Source organism: Ascaphus truei, chromosome 14, assembly GCF_040206685.1.
Source record: "Ascaphus truei isolate aAscTru1 chromosome 14, aAscTru1.hap1, whole genome shotgun sequence".
NCBI classification, from domain to species: Eukaryota; Metazoa; Chordata; class Amphibia; order Anura; family Ascaphidae; genus Ascaphus; species Ascaphus truei.
In genome coordinates this window covers 43621838-43642057 of record NC_134496.1, presented here as the reverse complement: position 1 = coordinate 43642057, position 20220 = coordinate 43621838, and the positions used below count along the sequence as shown (strand labels likewise).

The window sequence follows — 20220 nt, the reverse complement described above, 5'->3', positions numbered from 1 at the left end:
CACTACTACTTAAACGTAGAAGTGTTACCCTGGAGATCTTAGATGAAGAAATAAACAAAATTAAAGATCAATTAGAACCCTTTATGGAGCTTAGTGAATATAAAACCTTAGAGGAAAGAACTATCTCAAGAATGGAGAAACTAAGTAAAGAAGTCAAATTAAATAAACAGAAAAAGTTTATAAGGGACAAAAAAGATTATGATGAGGGGAAACAAAGAAATTGGAAAAGAGATAAAAGTGTATCAAATATGGAGACAATTGAGGTCATTCCAGATGAAGACATAACAATTATTAAAGAGGATAAAAAAGAATTACATCGTATTCCTAACCATAGTGGTAACACCAAAGAAAAACCTAAACAGCGATCCCAACCTGAAAAACAACAGGGTAGCTTTAAAAATAAAGCACAGACAAATGATAGGTGGAGGACAGATTTTCAAAGGTATAAAGAAGACGATGATAATCAAGTCTTCAGGGATTACAGAGATAGATCTCCATTATATAGTTCCAATGATAGATCACATGGTAGAACCAACCAGGGACACCCTCATTTTTTAGAGAGACGCAGAGACAACGAACCATTTCGAGAACCATGGAGGGAAGTAAAACATACACAAACAAGGGGGGACAACAGGAAACTAGAAAGAAAAAGGTCAAGGGCAGACAATTCAGAGGGAAAAGAGGAGGAACACACAAGAGAAAGAAAAAGATCAAATCCAGGGCGCAATTGGTAGAAGCCAAGACAAGTGTTTTCAATCTAAGTAAACATAATCTTACAAAGATTGAAACTAGTGTCCTGGAAAAAGGGTTAAAGTTCGCTCCTGTGCGGGGGCCTAATATGTTTGAACTATATGTGGACGTTCAGAAGTTCGTTCGGAGACTCATCTTAAAAAAATATTATTTGAGAGATCCAGTCAGTAGGGAATCAATCATGTCAGGCCCAACTACAATAACTAAAGATAAACCTCCTCTTACCCCATTTAAAAACAAAACAACATTTTACCCGAGGGCAATGAAAGGCAATTTTATAAACACCTTTACAGATATGGTTGTTGGAGATTTGGAAACATTGGGGGATTCCTTCAAGATAAAAAAACATAACTTGACCAAAGAAGAGAAAGAGACAGTTAGAATTTTAGCTGAAAATAACAACATTGTAATCAAAGCAGCCGACAAAGGGGGGGGGTCTGGTAGTTATGGATTCAAGTTATTATCAGGAAGAATCCAATAGGATCCTTAGTGATCAGATCACATATGGAAAATTGGAGAAAAATCCCACAGATCAATTTAAGAAAGAACTCTCCATTTTTATAAATAAAGGATTGGAGGATGAAGTAATTTCCAAAAAAGAACATGATTTTCTCATGGTAGAGGAGCCAAAAATACCAGTGTTTTACTTCATCCCCAAACTTCACAAGGACCCTATCAGACCCCCGGGAAGACCGATCATTTCGGGGATCGGTTCCTTAACCTCAAACCTGTCTCAATTCTTAGATCACATATTACAGAAATATGTCACACAAGTTCCATCATATCTAAGGGACACCACACACGTGTTGAATGTAGTCGAAAAACTCACTTGGGAAGATGATTACATTTGGATGACATGTGATGTGGTGTCTCTATATACTATCATTGAGCACGAAACAGGTTTAAAAGCAATTAGGATGGCACTGGAACAAGACAATGAAGTAAGTTCTGCACTAATGGAGTTTGTTCTGAGTGGTATTAGATACATTCTCCAGCACAATTACTTCAGTCATGATGGGCAGTTCTTCCTCCAGACGTGCGGCACCGCAATGGGTACCAGGTTTGCACCGAGCTATGCCAATCTGTTCATGGCCATGTGGGAACATGGGCAGATTTGGGGGAACAATCCGTTCGGTGCAGGCCTGGTGCTCTGGAAAAGATATATCGATGATGTGCTGTGCGTCTGGCGGGGCACTCAAAAAGAACTAGCTGAGTTCCAGGATTATCTAAATGCTAACTCCTGCAATATTAGATTCACTTTTAACAGTCATCCTGTGTCCATAAATTTTCTAGACCTTACCTTATACGTAGAGAACCATGTTGTGCACACAAAAACATACTTTAAAGAAGTGGATGCCAACACTTATCTCTTGGCGTCCAGTCATCATCACCCAAGATGGGTAGATAATATTCCACAAGGACAAGCCTTGAGAATAAAAAGAAACTGCTCTCAAAAACATATATATGAGGAACAGGTTAATGATCTAAAGTTTATGGCACGAAATTATAATAAACATAAAGTAGAATCAGCTATTGAGAAAGTGAATCAGATAGATAGAGCATTACTAGTTGACATAAATCGTAAGAAAACAAAAAAAGTTAAAGAAGGAGAATTCATACCATTTATTACAAAATATAATAGTATGGCCCCGGAAATAGCAAAAACCTTAAAAAAACATTGGGGAATCCTTCTGCGAGACCCCATATTACAATCCATTTTACCCCCACAACCCCAGATCATATATAAAAAAGCTAATGATTTAAAATCTTCGTTAGCACCAAGTTGTCCAAACGATAGATTGAAGCATAAACCTTCCAATTGGCTGTCTGATTTTAAAGGTTATTTTGTATGTGGAAAGTGCACGGCCTGCAGCTTTAGTGAGAAATGTGCCAGCTTTCATTCTGTAGTAACGAATAGAACGTATGAGATTGGTACATTTATCAACTGTAAAAGTAGGTTCTGTGTGTATCTTCTGCAGTGTCCATGTGGACTCCAATATGTGGGAAGAACAGGAAGACCACTGACACGCAGACTAGCAGAACACATTTATAACATTAAAAGAGGTCTGGAGACACATAGTGTCTCCAATCATTTCAGAATAGCCCACAATCAAAATCCCAAAGGTTTAATATGTAAAGGAATAGATTGTCCTAAACCTAATTGGAGGGGGGGCGATAGATTGAATTATTTATCCAAAAAAGAAAGTTTTTGGATATATACTTTAAAAACCTTAGCCCCCAAGGGTTTAAACATAGAATTTGATCTGGCTTCATTTCTAAAAGAATAAACAGATTATATGCCCTTTTCATTTTATTTTGCAATAATGCCCTTAGCCCTATCCACACAGGGTTGGTCCGTTTTAGCAAGTATAGATTTCATTAGGATGTATATATGCACTAACATGTTGTATCACGTTTAGTTGTAAGTCTGCTGAATATGGTGTATTTGAATCCCAAGGTGTCAATTCCCTTAGATACTCATTGGTTAATAGCGGACAAGCATACACTAACAGATGTTGCATATTAGTTCATTACTGGCAAAGTTAATTATCCCTAGAGGGTATTTAAAGATAGATCAGCTACAACTCCTCATTCCTTTGAGAAAGTGGCGTGCCTACGTCACGAAACGCGTTAGGGTGGGAGGAGCTAGGATCCCGTGTGAGCAGTGCAGTGCAGCATCAGTGTTTGAAAGGTGAGGAGTCTGCCAGAACCCTTGGCTGTAAACCGGAACGCAGCCAGGTGGGGGGAGAGACTCTATCAGAACCAACCGGAGGAGTTATGCTGTGAGAGAGCCCTTCTCATCCGGAGCAAACACAGGAGGCACAAGCTGCGGACGGCATCCTTACGAAGTGTTGTTATGCATGTACATATGTGAGTACATGTGAGTAAATCATCCATTGTTTTTAGTGCAGGTTTACCAGCCGTTTTATAGGCTTGTTGAAGCCGTTTTTTTTAATTAAATTTGTGACCCCCTTTGTTTGCTATTGTTCAATTCCTTGTCTGGGGGCTCGTGGAGTTCGGGGGATTCTAGGAATCACGAAATCCCAAGAGACAAAGGAAGCACCCAGGAGATTCGTGGTGTATAAGAACAGAAAGGGAATAAAGCACAGATTGTCTCCACTGTATCCTGAAAGAAACAATCCTGTAAGTGTATTCAGTCCACACTGGGGAAGTTGTTAGTAAGGGGTTAACATCCAACATCAGTAGTACTGCGCAATGGTGTACCCTTGTATCAATTTCAGGTTTATTGAAGAGCTGCAGCAGTGAAGAAAAACTACAGCAATCCACTTCATGTTTTGGACTTTGAGACACTCTTTAAAGACTGGACTGTTTTCAAAAGGACACAGTGACTCTTTAAGCGCCAGGTATCCTCCGTTTATTTTATAAGATTTTCAAGATGGGAGCTTTTAACCATAAAAGCTTTTTAAAGACATTGGTATAGGGCAGGGGAGCGCAAGGTTTTGGAGCTGCGCACCCCCGCCCCACTGTGCGACAGCCCCAGCTCTCGCGCCACCACTTCTGTGACCTGGCGTCAAATGACACCGCGGGTCATGTGAAGTCACATCATGTGACCCTGCAGTGGCATTTGACAACGCGTTACCATGGCGACGTGCACGTCACATGACCCCACAGCGTCATTTGATGCAGCGTTGCCATGGCGACGCTTCCAGAAGGCTACAGAACCCCGGTAAGTTGAGGTTGCAGAGGCCTCGTGAAGACCCCCGGCATTTAGCTTAAATGCCTCAGGGAAGAGCGTGGGGCCTCTGCAACCACCGCCCCCCCCCCCCAACAAAATCTCGCGTCCCCCAGTTTGCGCACCCCTGCTATAGGGAATCCTAATATCACAACACATAACAAAGAGAGCACTTACCCCATTTGTATCAATCTTGCATTGTGGTGTAAGGTCAGGTACTTCACTTTTCGTACAGTTTGTTTGTCTGACGGTATATACCATTTTATAATTCCATCCATGCACCACCTGGAACACAATGAAGAATGGGAGTTTTGCTGGGATAGTCCTTTAACTAAATGTCCTGTGTGTGGAGTATACTGTATGCATTACATGTTGCAAATGGAGCATTGCTTCAGAAACAGGTGCAAATTGCATCATTTTGACATTGTTTCACTTTGCATTAATGTATTAAGTTTTCTTTGCTCCATTTGTGCCAGTGAGTGTTTTGGGAATTGGCCATAGGAGGAGTTAAGGGGGGATATAGTCAGTGCCATAACAGAGATGTATTCAAATGTGCTCCTATAACCGATGCAGTGTTATTTTATTTTTGCATTAAATTGAGGTAGACCAAAATGTTTGGTCCATCTTGATATACAGTACATGCCCCTGTGACTTGTGGCATATGGTAGCAAATCCCTGCTATCAGATGTACAGACCTGCCTAGAGGCATTCTTCATCTCCTCAAGGTCAAAGTGGAAGGGATGAGAACCTATCCAGGTCATGGTTTCGATGGCATTTTTCACGATGCGCAACAACTCCACACTGTTGAAATCTATGGGTTTCCAGCATCCACGACACGGATAGTAACTATAAGTCAGAGGATCTAATACTGAAAATAGGGCAAAGATAGTGCAGGACACATCATCAGTACTCAAGGGTTACAGCTTTTCAGGGCATTAAAGATTAAATGCATGTGCAACTTGAGCTGACACCTCTTAAACAAACCTGAATAATTATGTATAATTTATCAATTATGGATACCGCGTGTAACACTAAGTGAAATAGTGCAGATAGCTACTGGGATACGAACATTGTGTACAGTTCAATAACCCTATTCTCATTGAGAAATGTCAAACTGCAGCACTTTTTTTTAACTTAATACATGAATCTTAAGGTTTGGCTATACAGTACTGTACTATAACCAGAAAAAAGATTTATGGCATCATTAAAAACACTCTTTATATGTCCTGATTTACATACTTGCAATATAGCTACAGTTCTGAAAAATAACATCATTGATCTTCAGCTCTTTATTGATTAGAACATGTGCTGAGCACGCACCGGTCTCCTGGGCAAACAGAAAAAGAGGAGGTCAGACTTGCAAAATGGGTAAGGGTCATACTGAATATCTGAAAGTAGTATCCTCGCCTTTATCATTTGTTTATAATTACAGGATAGGAACCGATTCTCTATAGCTAAACAGTGCTTTGTAGCACACTAAAAAAATGTAACATGCCTACAGAAACATATCTCATTTACATCTCATGATAAGAATTGATTGTCACTGGAAAATAAAATTAATTAATTAGGATTAAGTAGTGATTAGTAAAAAGTAATTAACCAGGACTTACTGCTTCTGATCGCTTGTAGTCACATTCTTGCCACACTTTGCCACTTTTCACTGCACAGGAACTCTCGTATATCTCATACTTGACAAAATAATGCGTTCCACCGTCATTTTCAGGCTGGTTAGAAAGTGAAAATCTTGCTGTTCAATAGGTCAGTTATTCTGCAGCTGTAAATGTGCAGTAAGGGATTCCTTCTTCTACAGCCTTAGGGCTGTTCTATACAGCATGCGGCCGTGCGTTCCTATGCGAACGCGCGTGCACGTGCCACATGCTTTTCATGTATATAGAGCCGGGAGCTGCAGGTTAGTGTATATGTGTGTATATGTGTGTGTATATGTGTGTGTATGTGTGTGTATGTGTGAGTATATGTGTGTGCATGGGTTGTGTTAGTGAAAGTAAGTCATAGATAGATTTTTTAAAGAAAAAAAAAGTTTAATAAATATTTTTTGTTTTTGTTTTACAATCCTTGACCCACACACACACACGCTGACACACACACACACACGCACACACACGCACGCACGCACGCACACACACACACACACACGCACGCACGCACGCACGCATGCACGCACACACACACACACACACACACACACACATCCACGCATACATACACACATACACACATATATACATACATTTGAGTGAAGGTAGCGGCGCGAAAAGATGAATTTCTTCATCTTTGCCGCTGTCTGTTGGCTCCCCTCTTCCTGCCGTGCGCGCGCGTGGCCCTTCTATAGAAAGGCTGACTGACGTCGGCCAACTGAAAGTCCGCGCGCGCGCACGGCACTATAGAACGTGCTTAGGTGCAGATCTAGCACAATTCTAATATTCACGTCAAGTATCTCCTCCCTACAACACAAGCTGGCGCAGTTATGGTAAAAGAGGCGCTATACTGACACTAAAGGGTTATTCATTAAACTGCGATAGTGCCGATCGGGGCACTAGGGCATGGAAGATCCCTTGGAAATATTGCCCAGATTGGCACTATCACAGTTAAATGAATAATTCCCTAAGAGACAGCAATGTAAGAATGTGTCACTAACATTCGTTCACTGGGGATGTTCAATATATCGGGTCAAAAAACAATGTTTTTAAACAACTTTTTAGTTGTAATTATTTATTATTTATTTATTTATAAAATATTTTACCAGGAAGTAATACATTGAGAGTTACCTCTCGTTTTCAAGTATGTCCTGGGCACAGAGTAAAACAAATAATACATGGTTACAAATACAGTTACATAAATGAACAAGGTATACATTTATATACAAGACATTGCATGCACAGTTAAAGAAAATATATATTATGAGCGTATGAAACAGTTACAGACCAGATTAAAGTGTGAGACAGCCTTAGATTTGAAAGAATTTAAGCTGGTGGTGGATATGAGAGTCTCTGGTTATTAGTTGGTTATTAGAAACATGAAAATAACAGTTGTACTTATTTCCAGGGCTTTTTTGTGATAGTACAGTACCTACCATCACCTTTTTTCTTACCTGCTCCTCATCTCCGGCATCTTCTGGTTTTGACGAAGATTCGCCACAAATACGCAGCGTCAACTGATGTTGTGATATCACATAGCGCCACATTGCCATGACGTGACAGCGTCATGACATCACGACAACTCGACGACGCACGAGGAGCAGGAGAAGGTAAGAGGCCCGCGCTTTCCCCTGCAGCCGGACACCGGCACCTAGCTATCTTAAAAAAAAACCCTGCTTATTTCTATCTTCTGATTAATGAGTGGGTATCACTTGCTGTCGGGATGCGGGGCGCAGGCAGATCAGCTTCTCTTATGTTTATCTGTCTGACGAATGATGGCATCAGAATTACTGTGCAAAGAAAAGATTTAGCTGAGCTGATAATTTACCTGGGGCTTTGAGGACTGGCATACACTCTTATCACCAAAATACATCAGATATGCCTTGTAAAAAAACGTCCAAATTATTTAATTAATGAAAAAAAGTATTTCTGATTTAAAAAAATTAAATAATGGTGTCATTCCCCTGTAGTCGCCGACCAGAAAACTGCTTGTGAAAAATGTAACAGTGCAATTGGCTTCCACAAGCAAATCGAAACTAACTAATATTTTGATGCTTTCAAAAATAATGTATTCATTACAATTTGCATTTCTTAGGTGCCTCTGTTAGATCCCCAAAGAGTTGTTTAAGGAATCTGTATATATTCAAAACAGAAGAACTTTCATAAAATGTACCCAACACCTCTAGGACGCCATCACATACTATAAGTGCTCCTGCATTTCGTGGCTGAATATACAGTTATGGATTTCTGCCTACAAGACATGTCAGAGGTAGAGATGGACACATTTTGGGGGCGGATTTGGATCTGCAGTGGATCGGACGGCTCCTTTGGTCTGCGGTTTTCAGCAGATCAATCTCAAAAAAGGCGATTCGCATTTTGTGGATTTTTTATTATAATTCCCAATACACTACGTGAATTCTGCAACCGTGGATGGATTTGAACAATCCAATCTGTGGGTTCGGCAATCCGCCAACGGATTGCGGAATCTGAGGATTGGATTCTACCAATTCGTCAACGATTGTATCCTATGGTTTTTTTTGAGGAATCCATGTGTAACAGGGGAGTAATCCCTGTTCAAGTAATGTGCCTTTAATCTAGCAGTGTGGGGGTTAACTGCTGGTAGTCAATTAATAAACACCACCTGCCTGATTTAGATTGCTTACAAAAGCCTGTTGAGATAGGAAGTGACTCCTTAGCTCACTTGTGAGCTGACCTTTGGAGACACAACATGCCTTGAGCTCTGCCAGAAGACACAGCAGAGCTGATGTCAAGACACAGGGAAAACTACTAAACCTGAAGCTGACACACCCTGAGTGAAGGGAGCTGAACCAGGAACTGAGAAGATTTTCCCTACAAGAAACAGATACGACTTTCATAATTAAGAGACTGCTTATACCTGCTTATTTCATGCTATATGTTTGGGACTGGGAGAAAGGCTTAACTAATGGAGATGTGAATTAATTGCATAGGATTTCACTAGAAATACTCCCAAGTGAATAGAAGCTTTGTTCCCCCCCGCCCCTGTGTTTGGATGATTTCCTGATGAAAAGGAAAAGGCACAATAAAGCCTTATTATAATTTCACCTTATAAAAGCCTCCAATTGTGTACCTCTGTGAACGTCCGTCTACACCGTGGATTGAAACCGACCAAATCCGTTTGCAGATTTTACACCGTGAAAATGGATTTTGGGTTGAAAAGGCAAAAAAATCTGGGAAATGGATTTGGGCGGATTCGCCCATCTCTAGTCAGAGGTACAGGAAGACAGCCATGTGAAATCTTTATGGATTCAAACAGCAAGCATGTAAAAGGTATCCATCGGGAAGATGCAGTGAACACGGTAACAATAAGAGAATAGATTCAAATGGAAAAGAGAGCAATATATATAATGACCTCTGGCCCGGCACATAACATGAGCATATGTCAGAAAGCGTCAGTCCTGAATACTACAGTATGTAAGTAACAACCTTTGTTTAATAATGAGAAGCTGTACGACCTCCACATGAAAAGAGGTCACCACGTACTGTATGTTGTATTTCTTTTGACCACAGAAGCTGTATTTTAATATAGAATGTATCTTTATATCTACAAGTACCAGAGTGTAACATATTGAAATTGCATCCACAGACAGGAGCCCAGTGAGACAGATGTAGGTTACAGATTGATGCCTTTTGTTTGGATTCCTAAATTAAAGCTAATGTTATTACAAGATATGGAAAGGTTTCTATTTTAGTTATCTTAGTAATAAAAACTTTCTGTATACCCCTTACTTTGCTTTCTATAACACTTATGAGATTTTTGACCACTGAGGTTATGTACTATTTTCCCCTTTCTACCAGAATAATTTCCCTAACCCCAATACAAACAATAGGAATTAAGACATCTCCCTCATGTTTGCTTGTACATGTTGGACAATGAGCTCAGCCATAGACTAACATTATCACAAACATCATTTTCACCTACCCTTGTCCAGGCTTCTGTGATCCTGTGCAGAATAAACTGGTTGTCATCTTGTTTTTCATCATTGTAATGCCTCAACGCAACGTCCACTGCGTCAAAAATGTCTTGGCCATCGCAGTCTGCTTCGAAGGTTAAAGCTTGGTTTGCAGCACCCAAGATAAATTGGGAGCAAAGCAGCAAGACGACCGTAAGCCACATTGCAACCAAAAATCCCCTGGAATAGTGGGGACTGCTCAGGAGAATGTGAATGTGCAAATATCAGACAATAGTAAGGAAGAGTTAAAAAGCAAACATGTTTGTTTGGGCAGAGAAAGGTCAAGAGACTCTGATGACAGATGTTACACAATGTTAGCAAAGCAAACAGACCAGGTTTATCCAAATGGACTTTAGGTAAAGTGTATTCCATGAATGTTGTCCCCCGTTACTTCATATGGCAAGAAAGAATAAATATTGAAATGTTAAGAGCATACTGACTAATCATGGAGGAACTCCTGTCAGAGGCACGTGGAAGGGAAAAGAGGAACATCTATTTATCTCCATTGACTTGCATTGGTTAAAGGGAACATTTATCAGGGTGAATGTGGCAAAATGATATACTTTTCCCGTACATACACGCAAGTCCATTACTAAGTAAATAGCATGTAGTGTCTGTACTGTGTATTTTATTGCTAATAGTGAGAACTGCTTTTAATGAAAAGGTTGATGGTAGAAAACCAATTGGTGCAAAGGAAAATATTTCACTACTTTCACTGGAAACTTTTTTTGGTAAAATGTTTTAATCTTATTTTTTATAAAAATGTTGCTGCCATTTTGCATGGGGGCACTTTGATAAACTGACCTTGTCACTTGGGCATCCTTTGACTAGTACTACACAGTACATCTCGTATTGTATTGTATTGTATGTCTTTATTTATATAGCGCCATTAATGTACATAGCGCTTCACAGTAGTAATACATGTGGTAATCAAATAAATAACACATAAAATAACTAACAGATCATGGGAATAAGTGCTTTAGACATAAAAGTAACATTAAGGAAGAGGAGTCCCTGCCCCGAAGAGCTTACAGTCTAATTGGTAGGTAGGGAGAACGTACAGTAGGAGGGAGTTCTGGTAAGTGCGTCTGCACAGGGCCAAGCTTTATGTATCATGTGTTCAGAATATCCACAGTGCTATAAGGTTTAAGGCGGGAGAGGGCTGTAGATACAAGGGGGGTAGAAAGAAGACTTCCTTGAGAAGAACGCAAGAGTCTGGATGGTGCATAACGAGAAATTAGGGCTGAGATGTAGGGAGGGGCAGAAGAGTGTAAAGCTTTAAAAGTGAGGAGAAGAATGGAGTGTGAGATGCGGGATTTGATCGGAAGCCAGGAGAGGGATTTCATGAGGGGAGATGCTGAGACAGATCTAGGAAAGAGTAGAGTGATTCTGGCAGCAGCGTTTAGGATAGATTGTAGCGGAGACAGGTAAGAGGCAGGAAGGCCGGACAGCAGGAGGTTACAGTAATCAAGACGGGAGAGAATGAGGGCCTGAGTCAGCATTTTAGCAGTTGAGCAAGAGAGGAAAGGGCGCATCTTTGTTATATTGTGGAGGAAAAAGCGACAGGTTTTAGAGATGTTTTGAATGTGAAGGGCGAATGTGAGAGAGGAGTCGAATGTGACTCCTAGGCAGCGTGCTTGGGCTACTGGGTGAATGATCGTAGTTCCAACAGTAATGTGGAAGGAGGTAGTAGGGCCAGGTTTGGGAGGAAGTATGAGGAGCTCTGTTTTAGCCATGTTGAGTTTAAGGCGACGGAGGGCCGTCCAGGATGATATAGCAGAGAGACATTCAGAAACTTTTATTTGTACAGCAGGTGTAAGGTCGGGTGTTGAAAAGTACATTTGTGTGTCATCAGCCTAGAGGTGATATTTAAACCCAAAAAATGTTTTTAGGTCACTGTTGAAGGGTACATGCAACTACACACGTGGGTTTCTTGACAAGGGTGTTTTATTTTGCCTTGAAAAATATACAGCACACAAAACAAAAATAGCTCTTTTTCAGCAACAAACGAAAAGGGCTTTTCCTTCAGCAAACCGAACAAAACAGTATCTCTTTAGCAGACAGTTTATATATATGCAGCTACCCTTTTCTATGCAGGGGACAGACAGTTCACAGTTTCACTACTTTGCTACTCAGACCTTGTTTTCAGGAATCACTTTAGCAGCTTACTCCTCTCTCATCAACAGCAAGCTCCATGTGTCTACAACCTGGGTTTTAACACACCTTGATTAGGCAGCTGGGATCCAACTAATTGTCCTGAAGTTCCCAGCTGAAGTTTAACCTAGTCAGTGCTGCACTGCAGACTAGACATAGGTTTTCCAGGCATATAACTGGTGGCTTTTATTTACCCTGTCACATTCCTCCCCTGTTAGTGTGTGGCTGGGGCTACGCACGGCTGAAGCCCGACCATCCACCCCTTCTCTAGAAAAGACGTCAGCATTTGCGTTCTCTTTTCCCGGCCTATGCTGAATCTCAAATGAGAAGGGTTGGAGGGCCATATACCACCTAGTCAATCTAGCATTGGAATCCTTCACGCTATTTAACCATTTCAGTGGAGCATGATCCGTCACCAAAGTAAAATGGACTCCTGCCAGGAGCCTCGATTGCCCACTTTACTGCGAGGCACTCTTTCTCAATCACTGAGTAATTTTTTCCCTTGGGAACAATTTCCTACTCAGGAAAAGGATAGGATGTTCAACTCCCTCAAACTGTTGTGACAACACTGCCCCTAGCCCTATCTCTGATGCATCTGTTTGCACTATAAAAGGGCTGTTGAAGTCTGGGCTTCTAAGGATGGGACCCTCTGATAGACACCTTTTTATGTCCTCAAAGGCTCTCTGACAATCCCTTGACCACACCACTTGTCTAGGGGCACACTTTTTTGTGAGGTCCGTTAAAGGGGCTGCCACTTCCGAATAGTTGGGGATGAACCGCCGGTAGTACCCTGCTAAACCCAGCAGAGAGTGTACCTGCGTTTTTGTTTGGGGGGTCGGAACTTCTTTCAGGGCAGCTACCTTTTCGGCTAGTGCCCTTACTTTTCCACCTCCCGCTGCATACCCTAAATATTTGGTTTCCGCTTTACCCAAGGCACATTTCTTAGGGTTGGCTGTGAGCCCTGCCTCTCTTAGAGATTTGAGGACCGCTTTCAGCCTATTTAAATGGGCCCGCCAGTGTTTACTATAAATGACAATGTCATCTAGGTATGCTGCGGCATAAGTCCTATGGGGCCTCAGTACCTTATCCATAAGTCTCTGAAATGTGGCTGGGGCTCCATGCAGTCCAAATGGCATTGTCACAAACTGGTATAAACCCATGGGAGTGGCAAAGGCTGTTTTGCATTTGGACTTTTCCTCTAAGGGTATTTGCCAGTATCCTTTTGTCAAGTCCAACGTGGATATATATTCCGCGTTACCAAGGGCGTCAATTAATTTGTCCACCCTTGGCATCGGATATGCGTCAAACTTGGATACCGCATTGACCTTTCAGAGGTCCACACAAAATCTTACCTTCCCATCGGGTTTAGGGACCATAATTAGTGGACTACACCACTCACTGCATGATTTCTCAATCACTCCTAAGTGTAACATTTCTTGTACCTCCTTCTCTACCAGAGCCCTACGACTTTCAGGCAACCTATAAGGATGGGGACGTACTTTTACCCCAGGTGCTGTCTCGATTGCATGGGAAATTAAGTTAGTTTGTCCTGGTAAGTCAGAAAAAGCATCCTGGAATTGTGTAATTATTGCTAACAACTCCCCTTTTTGTTCAGAGGACAACTGTTTACCCATTGGGATTTTATCGTCACTCACGATGTTCTCCCGTGGAGGCTGAGGACCCAAGTCCGTTTCCTCCTCCACCGGGTGCATGAATAGAGACCGCTGCATCTTCCAGGGTTTCAGCAAGTTCACATGGTAAATTTGTTTACCGTTCCTGGACCCTGGTTTAGCGATCTCGTAATCCACATCACCCGTACGGCGGAGTACTTCGAATGGGCCCTGCCATTTGGCCAGGAGTTTACTCTCGCAACTGGGTAACAATAACATCACCTGGTCTCCTGGGTGAAACACTCTCATGCGAGCATTCTGATTGTAATGTCTCTCCTGACTGTCCTGGGCTGATCTAAGATTCTCCCTGGCAAAATGGCCGACCACATCTAGGCGCTTCCTAAGGTCTAGTACATATTGCAGGGTATTCTTAGAAGGGGACTGCTGTTCCTCCCAGGACTCCTTTAGGAGGTCTAGGATACCCCGGGGTTGGCGGCCATAGAGCAATTCAAATGGAGAGAATCCTGTGGAGGCCTGGGGAACTTCCCGCACTGCAAACAGCAGAAAAGGGAGAAGTTCATCCCAGGCTCTCTTCTCTGAATCTACAAATTTCCTCAGCATCCCTTTTAGAGTTTGGTTAAATCTTTCCACCAATCCGTCAGTCTGTGGATGGTAGACCGATGTCCGAACAGACTTGACCTCTAGTAACTTTAAGACATCCTGCATCAGTTTAGCCATGAAATTTGTACCTTGGTCTGTCAACATAACCTGGGGAAGTCCAATCCGTGAGAACAGTTCCAACAACTTGTTGGCTACTTGCTTCGCCGTTGCTGTTCTCAAGGGGAATGCCTCAGGATACCTTGTTGCATAGTCCACTATTACAAGGATAAACCTGTGTCCTTTTGCAGAAGGTTCTAGAGGTCCTACCAAGTCTACCCCAATCCTCTCAAAGGGAACTGACACCAAGGGTAGAGGAACCAAAGGGGCTGGTTTTTGTCCTTTTGGACTAGTTAGCTGGCACTCCGGACATGCTGCACATAGCTTAGCAATATCACTATGCATCCCTGGCCAATAGAATCGGGATGAAATATGGTCCAATGTTTTATCCCTGCCCAGGTGACCACCCCAAGGGACAGTATGGGCTAGAGTGAACACAGATTTAACAAACGCCTTGGGAACCAATATCTGTCTGGTGACCTCCCCTGTTTGTGTCTGCCTATTCACCCTATATAGGATATCCTTTGATAGCTCAAAATGGGGGAATACTATCACCCCCTGTGCATCTAAAATCTGTTCATCAATTTTCACCACCTTGTCATACTGTCTCGCATACTGATTTGTCAATTTATGATCCCTTCACAACACTTTAGGGGTCTTAGATCCAATAATGAATTTCAGATAAAGTCGTTTATCAACTGCGACACCCAATACGTGATTTACCTCCTAACCTGCGGGTGCGGAATTAACTACGTAGGCAGGACAATTAGACCACTCAAGAATAGAATACTAGAGCACATCAGATTAATTAAAAAAAGAGACACATCTCATCCGGTCTCCAAACATTTTACCCAATGCCCCAAAGGTAACATTAATGGGTTAAAAGTTCAAGGAATTGAAAAGATCTTTTTGAGAGAAAGAGGGGGTGACTTACTCAACCTTTTGGACCGCAGGGAGGCATATTGGATATTTATGCTTCAGACTAGAACTCCCTGCGGTCTAAACGTTGAATGGAACCTGGGCCACTTTCTTAAAAAATAATGGTATAATGTTAAAAAATAATGGTATAATGTTTTATAAGTAATAGCATTGAACCACATCATTGCTACTCTGCTGTAATAATAATATAGTGCCTCAGACGTAAAGGCATAAAATCATACTAAATGTTATTCTGCCATAACACTGTTTTCTGATTAATATCCTTTGTAATTATTCTACCTTACTAAGCATGCATTGGACCCTGATAAGATGTTGGAGCCCTTATGATTCAGAATTCATTAGAATTGTAGCTTTTTGGTCAGGCTAATTGTTATGATTTCATCTGAAAATCATTGATAAATTCAATACTAAAAGGGTACACTTAACATGCAATAGTACAGTTTATTCCTTTTCACCCTTGGAGATATTGATAAATAAGACATAACACAGAAGGTCTTGCTGATCTTCTCAATTTGTTTTTAATAATGTTTTTATATGTATGTAGAATATGACAGCATTATGCTGATATGGATTATAGATCCTGTTTATGTATTCACCATTGTATGTCTTTGTATATGTGGGTTCTGCAGTAAGGAGGTGCACCATTGTCAATATGAGCATGTAACAATTTTTTCCTCTTTTTTATTAGTCTGCTCTTATTGTATGCTTTAAATTGAGCTATTCTTCGTCTCTGCACTCTGTCTTTGCCCTTGGTGTATACCCGCGGGACTCTGCGCGATTGGAGCCCATTCGTCTGCCCAGCACAGTCATTGGTGGTGCAGCGGTGTGCCTCGGCCATTCAGAGGAACGCGGTGACATCACTGTGGGCGGGAGCAGAGGCAGGGAGTAAGTGAATACCATTCTTCTTCGTGGTCCGGTGTGAGCATGCGCGGGAGACGGCAGGGGGCGGTTCTTACCCACAATCCTTAGGGTTGTTGGAGCGGCACCCCGGATGACGTCACGCGCATGCGCACTAGGCCCGCGACATAATTTTACACATATTTTTACAATTTGCCTATTATGAGTTAGGTATTTAAGGTGCCCACCCTGAGCATATCCCATACTCCTTGATAAAGGACCCGTCGGTCCGAAACGCGTCGGAGGTCTTTGTCTTTGTCCCCCAAGGGGGTGAACTTGTCTCTCACCATGCTGCAATAAAGAAAAGTTTTTTATTCCACACCTGGCTCCCTGGCTGTGCGCCATTCGTTTTTTCTACTTTTTTATACTGTCTCGCAAGGACTGGGTCTTCCCTTTGCTTCTGGCGAAAGCCAGGGAGGTACAGGTCTGGTAAATCTCCAGGGCCCATATTCCCCTCCCTTTGGCCATCCCCAGCCATCACTTGTGACCTCTGACTACTAGAATGGTCACCTTGAGACCCAGATTTCTGCAACCAGTCCTGTTTGTCCAAGCGTCTTTGCTTCCAAGTCTTTTGAACCCGGTGTCTACTGGGAAAAAGGTCTGCCGAGAAAGGGAACAGTTTGCCAGGGTTCTCCTGAGCCCCAGAAGGAGGTTCCTCGTGAAAGACTGGGGCCATTAGGTCCGCAAAGAAAGGCCAGTCCCGACCGAGCACAACGGGGGCAGGTAGCCAAGGAGCGACTCCTACTTCGAGGTAAGCCTCCTGACATTTTACCTGTAGCCGGATTTTGGCCATCGGATAACGTTTTACATCGCAGTGTATACATTCTATGCTCCATGGGGAGTCAAAAGAACACACGTTGGGCGGTAACAGTTCCTGGAGGACCAAAGTTTTCCCAGAGCCCGAATCTACAAGGGCCTGGACGTTTTTTCCCCCAATCAGGGCTGGAAGTAGCCAGGGCTTGTAATTTTCCCCAGAAAAAGCCGAGGCGACGGTTCTGCTGAATGAACAATCCATCAGCGGACAGTCCACATACCGGTGGCCTTGTTCTCCGCAGGCAGAACATGGAGAGGGTTCCCTCGCAGGAGGGGGCTGTGGATAGCGCTCCGCTGGACCGGTTACTGGAGACCAGGCATCTGGTGGGTCCTGTGGGCGACATCCTCGGAAGTTCCTCTCACTTTGCGACGAGCCGACATCCGGAGGGAGATGAGGGTCTCTGCGGGGACCAGCATTTGGACTCCGTCCTTGCTGGAACGACTGCTCCTTCCTTTGGACTTGGCGGTTCTGTGATGGGCCGTAGGTTCCCCATTGATCTGACCTCCCTCTTTGGGCGTCCGCAAGTACCGGTGGAGTCGGGTCCAGGACACTCTCCTGCTGCTCAGCCCCAAGGAAGTTCTCCACGAGTCGGACCGCCAAAGCTAGGGTTTCAGCAGCGTGGCGTTTTACCCACGAGCGTGCGGGAGGGGGTATTATTTGTAGAAATTGTTCCAAAACCACCTGCTCCAGAATTGCCTCCTTAGTGCACTCCTCGGGTTGTATCCAGCGCGTACACAAGTCCAATAATCGCTGAGCGAGGACCCCGGGGTCTCATCTTAGCGGTGTACTTCATGTTCCGGAACTGCTGCCGGTAGGTCTCTGGGGTCAGACCTAAGCGATCCAGTATGGCGGCTTTTACTTGGCGGTAGTCCATTGCCTGATCTGTAGGGAGGCTCTGATATGAGGCCTGGGCTTCACCTATGAGGAGCGGGGCCAAAGCAGTTGCCCAGCGATCTGTAGCCCAGCCCTGAGCTTCAGCGACTCTTTCAAATGTTAGTAAAAAAGCCTCTGGATCCTCAGTCGGAGCCATTTTCCTCAGGAGCATCGGGGGTCTGCTGGCCAGTTCTGCACCGGCAGACCCTTGGAATTGGGTCAGCAGCTTGGCAATCCGCTCATCCTGTTCTGTCTGTAGTCTTTCATCTCTCTCCGCTTGCAGCCGGGCCTGCTCGCACAGAAACGCTTTCAACATTTCTTCCATTCTTGTGTGTGTGTGTGTGGCCCTTTAACTGCAGGAGCCTTTTGAAAAAAATCAAATCCCACTTCTGACACCATATGTTGCAGGGTACATGCAACTACACACGTGGGTTTCTTGACAAGGCTGTTTTATTTTGCCTTGAAAAATATACAGCACACAAAACAAAAATAGCTCTTTTTCAGCAACAAACGAAAATGGCTTTTCCTTCAGCAAACCGTACAAAACTGTATCTCTTTAGCAGACAGTTTATATATATATGCAGTTACCCTTTTTCTATGCAGGGGACAGACAGTTCACAGTTTCACTACTTTGCTACACAGACCTTGTTTTCAGGAATCACTTTAGCAGCTTACTCCTCTCTCATCAACAGCAAGCTCCATGTGTCTACAACCTGGGTTTTAACACACCTTGATTAGGCAGCTGGGATCCAACTAATTGTCCCGAGGTTCCCAGCTGAAGTTTAACCTAGTCAGTGCTGCACTGCAGACTAGACATAGGTTTTCCAGTCACCTAGAGAGAGTGTGTACAGAGAAAAGAGAAGAGGTCCCAGGACAGAGCCCTGGGGTACCCCCACAGAGAGATCAATAGAGGAGGAGGAGGTGTTAGCAGAAGAGACACATATGCACTTAACCTGACCCCTTGCAGACACAATGACCATAACGCGCTTCTACTGTCGCTGTAAATTCGCCCTATTTACCACTTAGATTGTAAGCTCTTCGCGGCAGGAACTCCTTTTCCTAATGTGTACTTTTATGTCTCTTATTTTTATGTCACATGTATTAATGTTGTAAAGCGCTATGTACATGGATGGCGCTATACAAATAAAGATATTCATATATACATACATAATTAGTTAAATAGAGGTGAGCAACTGAGCAGTCAAACTATAACATCCGACAATAAATCAAATCTATCATTTCAAATCAAGCAATAAAACTATATTTATATTGGACACTACCTTACTGTTTCATTAAAAATTATGTCTATGAGACTTCCTGTGACGTCAAGAGGAATGGCTGCCTGAGAGACTTGCTCCAGGGCCCCTCCAACGAATAACCAACAATTAAGCACTTAAATAAACAAATCCCCCCCCAAACCTTACAGCCCTGAACCCCAAAGACTAGCTGGGCATAAGCGTGACCTTTTCCAGCGATTTGGAGAGGGGTTGCCGGCGCTCTGGGAGGCCTCCTGTGAGCCCCGACCCCCGGTGGAAGTCTCCCCCTGCATCACACATAAAATCGGAGGAGCCGTCTGGAGGAACGGAGCGGGAGGTAGGAGAGGCGGTGGAGCTAAGCTCCGGGTGTCCCGCGGACTCCGGTCTGACTGTGGGGTTTGGGGAAGCCCCCCCTCCCCCGCGCACTGGTTAATTGAGGGGTTTCATACCTCTATCTCTCTCCTACCTGTACAACATAGTTGCACTCGTTCATCTTTCGCAGTACCGGATACGGTCCCGACCAGGCAGCCATTAATTGGTTCTCCCGAATGGGCTTGAGAATAAGTACCTGCTGTCCTGGGATGAACTCTCTGCTACGGGCATTTTGATAATACCAAGTCTTCTGCTTGGTCCGAGCAGCCCTAAGGTTGTCCTGTGCCAACCCCATGAGCATCTCTAACCGGTCTCTGAGATCTATCACATACTGAAGCACAGATGCATCAGTAGTGGTAGTCTCCCCTTCCCATCCCTCATGGAATAGGTCCAGAGGTCCCCGTACCTCGCGACCATATAGCAGCTCAAAGGGAGAGAAGCCTGTGGATTCTTGCGCCACCTCTCGGTACGCAAACAGCAAATGCTGCAGGTGAATC

The 20220-nt window shown here is 43.3% G+C and overlaps 1 protein-coding gene and 1 long non-coding RNA gene across 2 annotated transcripts in view; one reads left to right on the top strand and one right to left on the bottom strand.

Annotated features, from left to right (window-relative positions):
• The window catches only part of LOC142466031 (uncharacterized), a 78745-nt gene that overhangs the window by 19818 nt on the left and 38707 nt on the right, over positions 1–20220 (bottom strand). The window contains exons 10-13 of the mRNA XM_075570654.1: positions 6055–6168; positions 5684–5771; positions 5140–5312; positions 4622–4729 (exon numbers count right to left, since the gene is read on the bottom strand). Coding sequence (XP_075426769.1) covers positions 4622–4729; positions 5140–5312; positions 5684–5771; positions 6055–6168 — 483 coding nt within the window. The remainder of the gene's footprint in view (positions 1–4621; positions 4730–5139; positions 5313–5683; positions 5772–6054; positions 6169–20220) is intronic.
• LOC142466038 (uncharacterized) overlaps positions 1–20220 on the top strand; it is a 183049-nt gene that overhangs the window by 137634 nt on the left and 25195 nt on the right. The gene's annotated exons all lie outside the window — the stretch shown is intronic.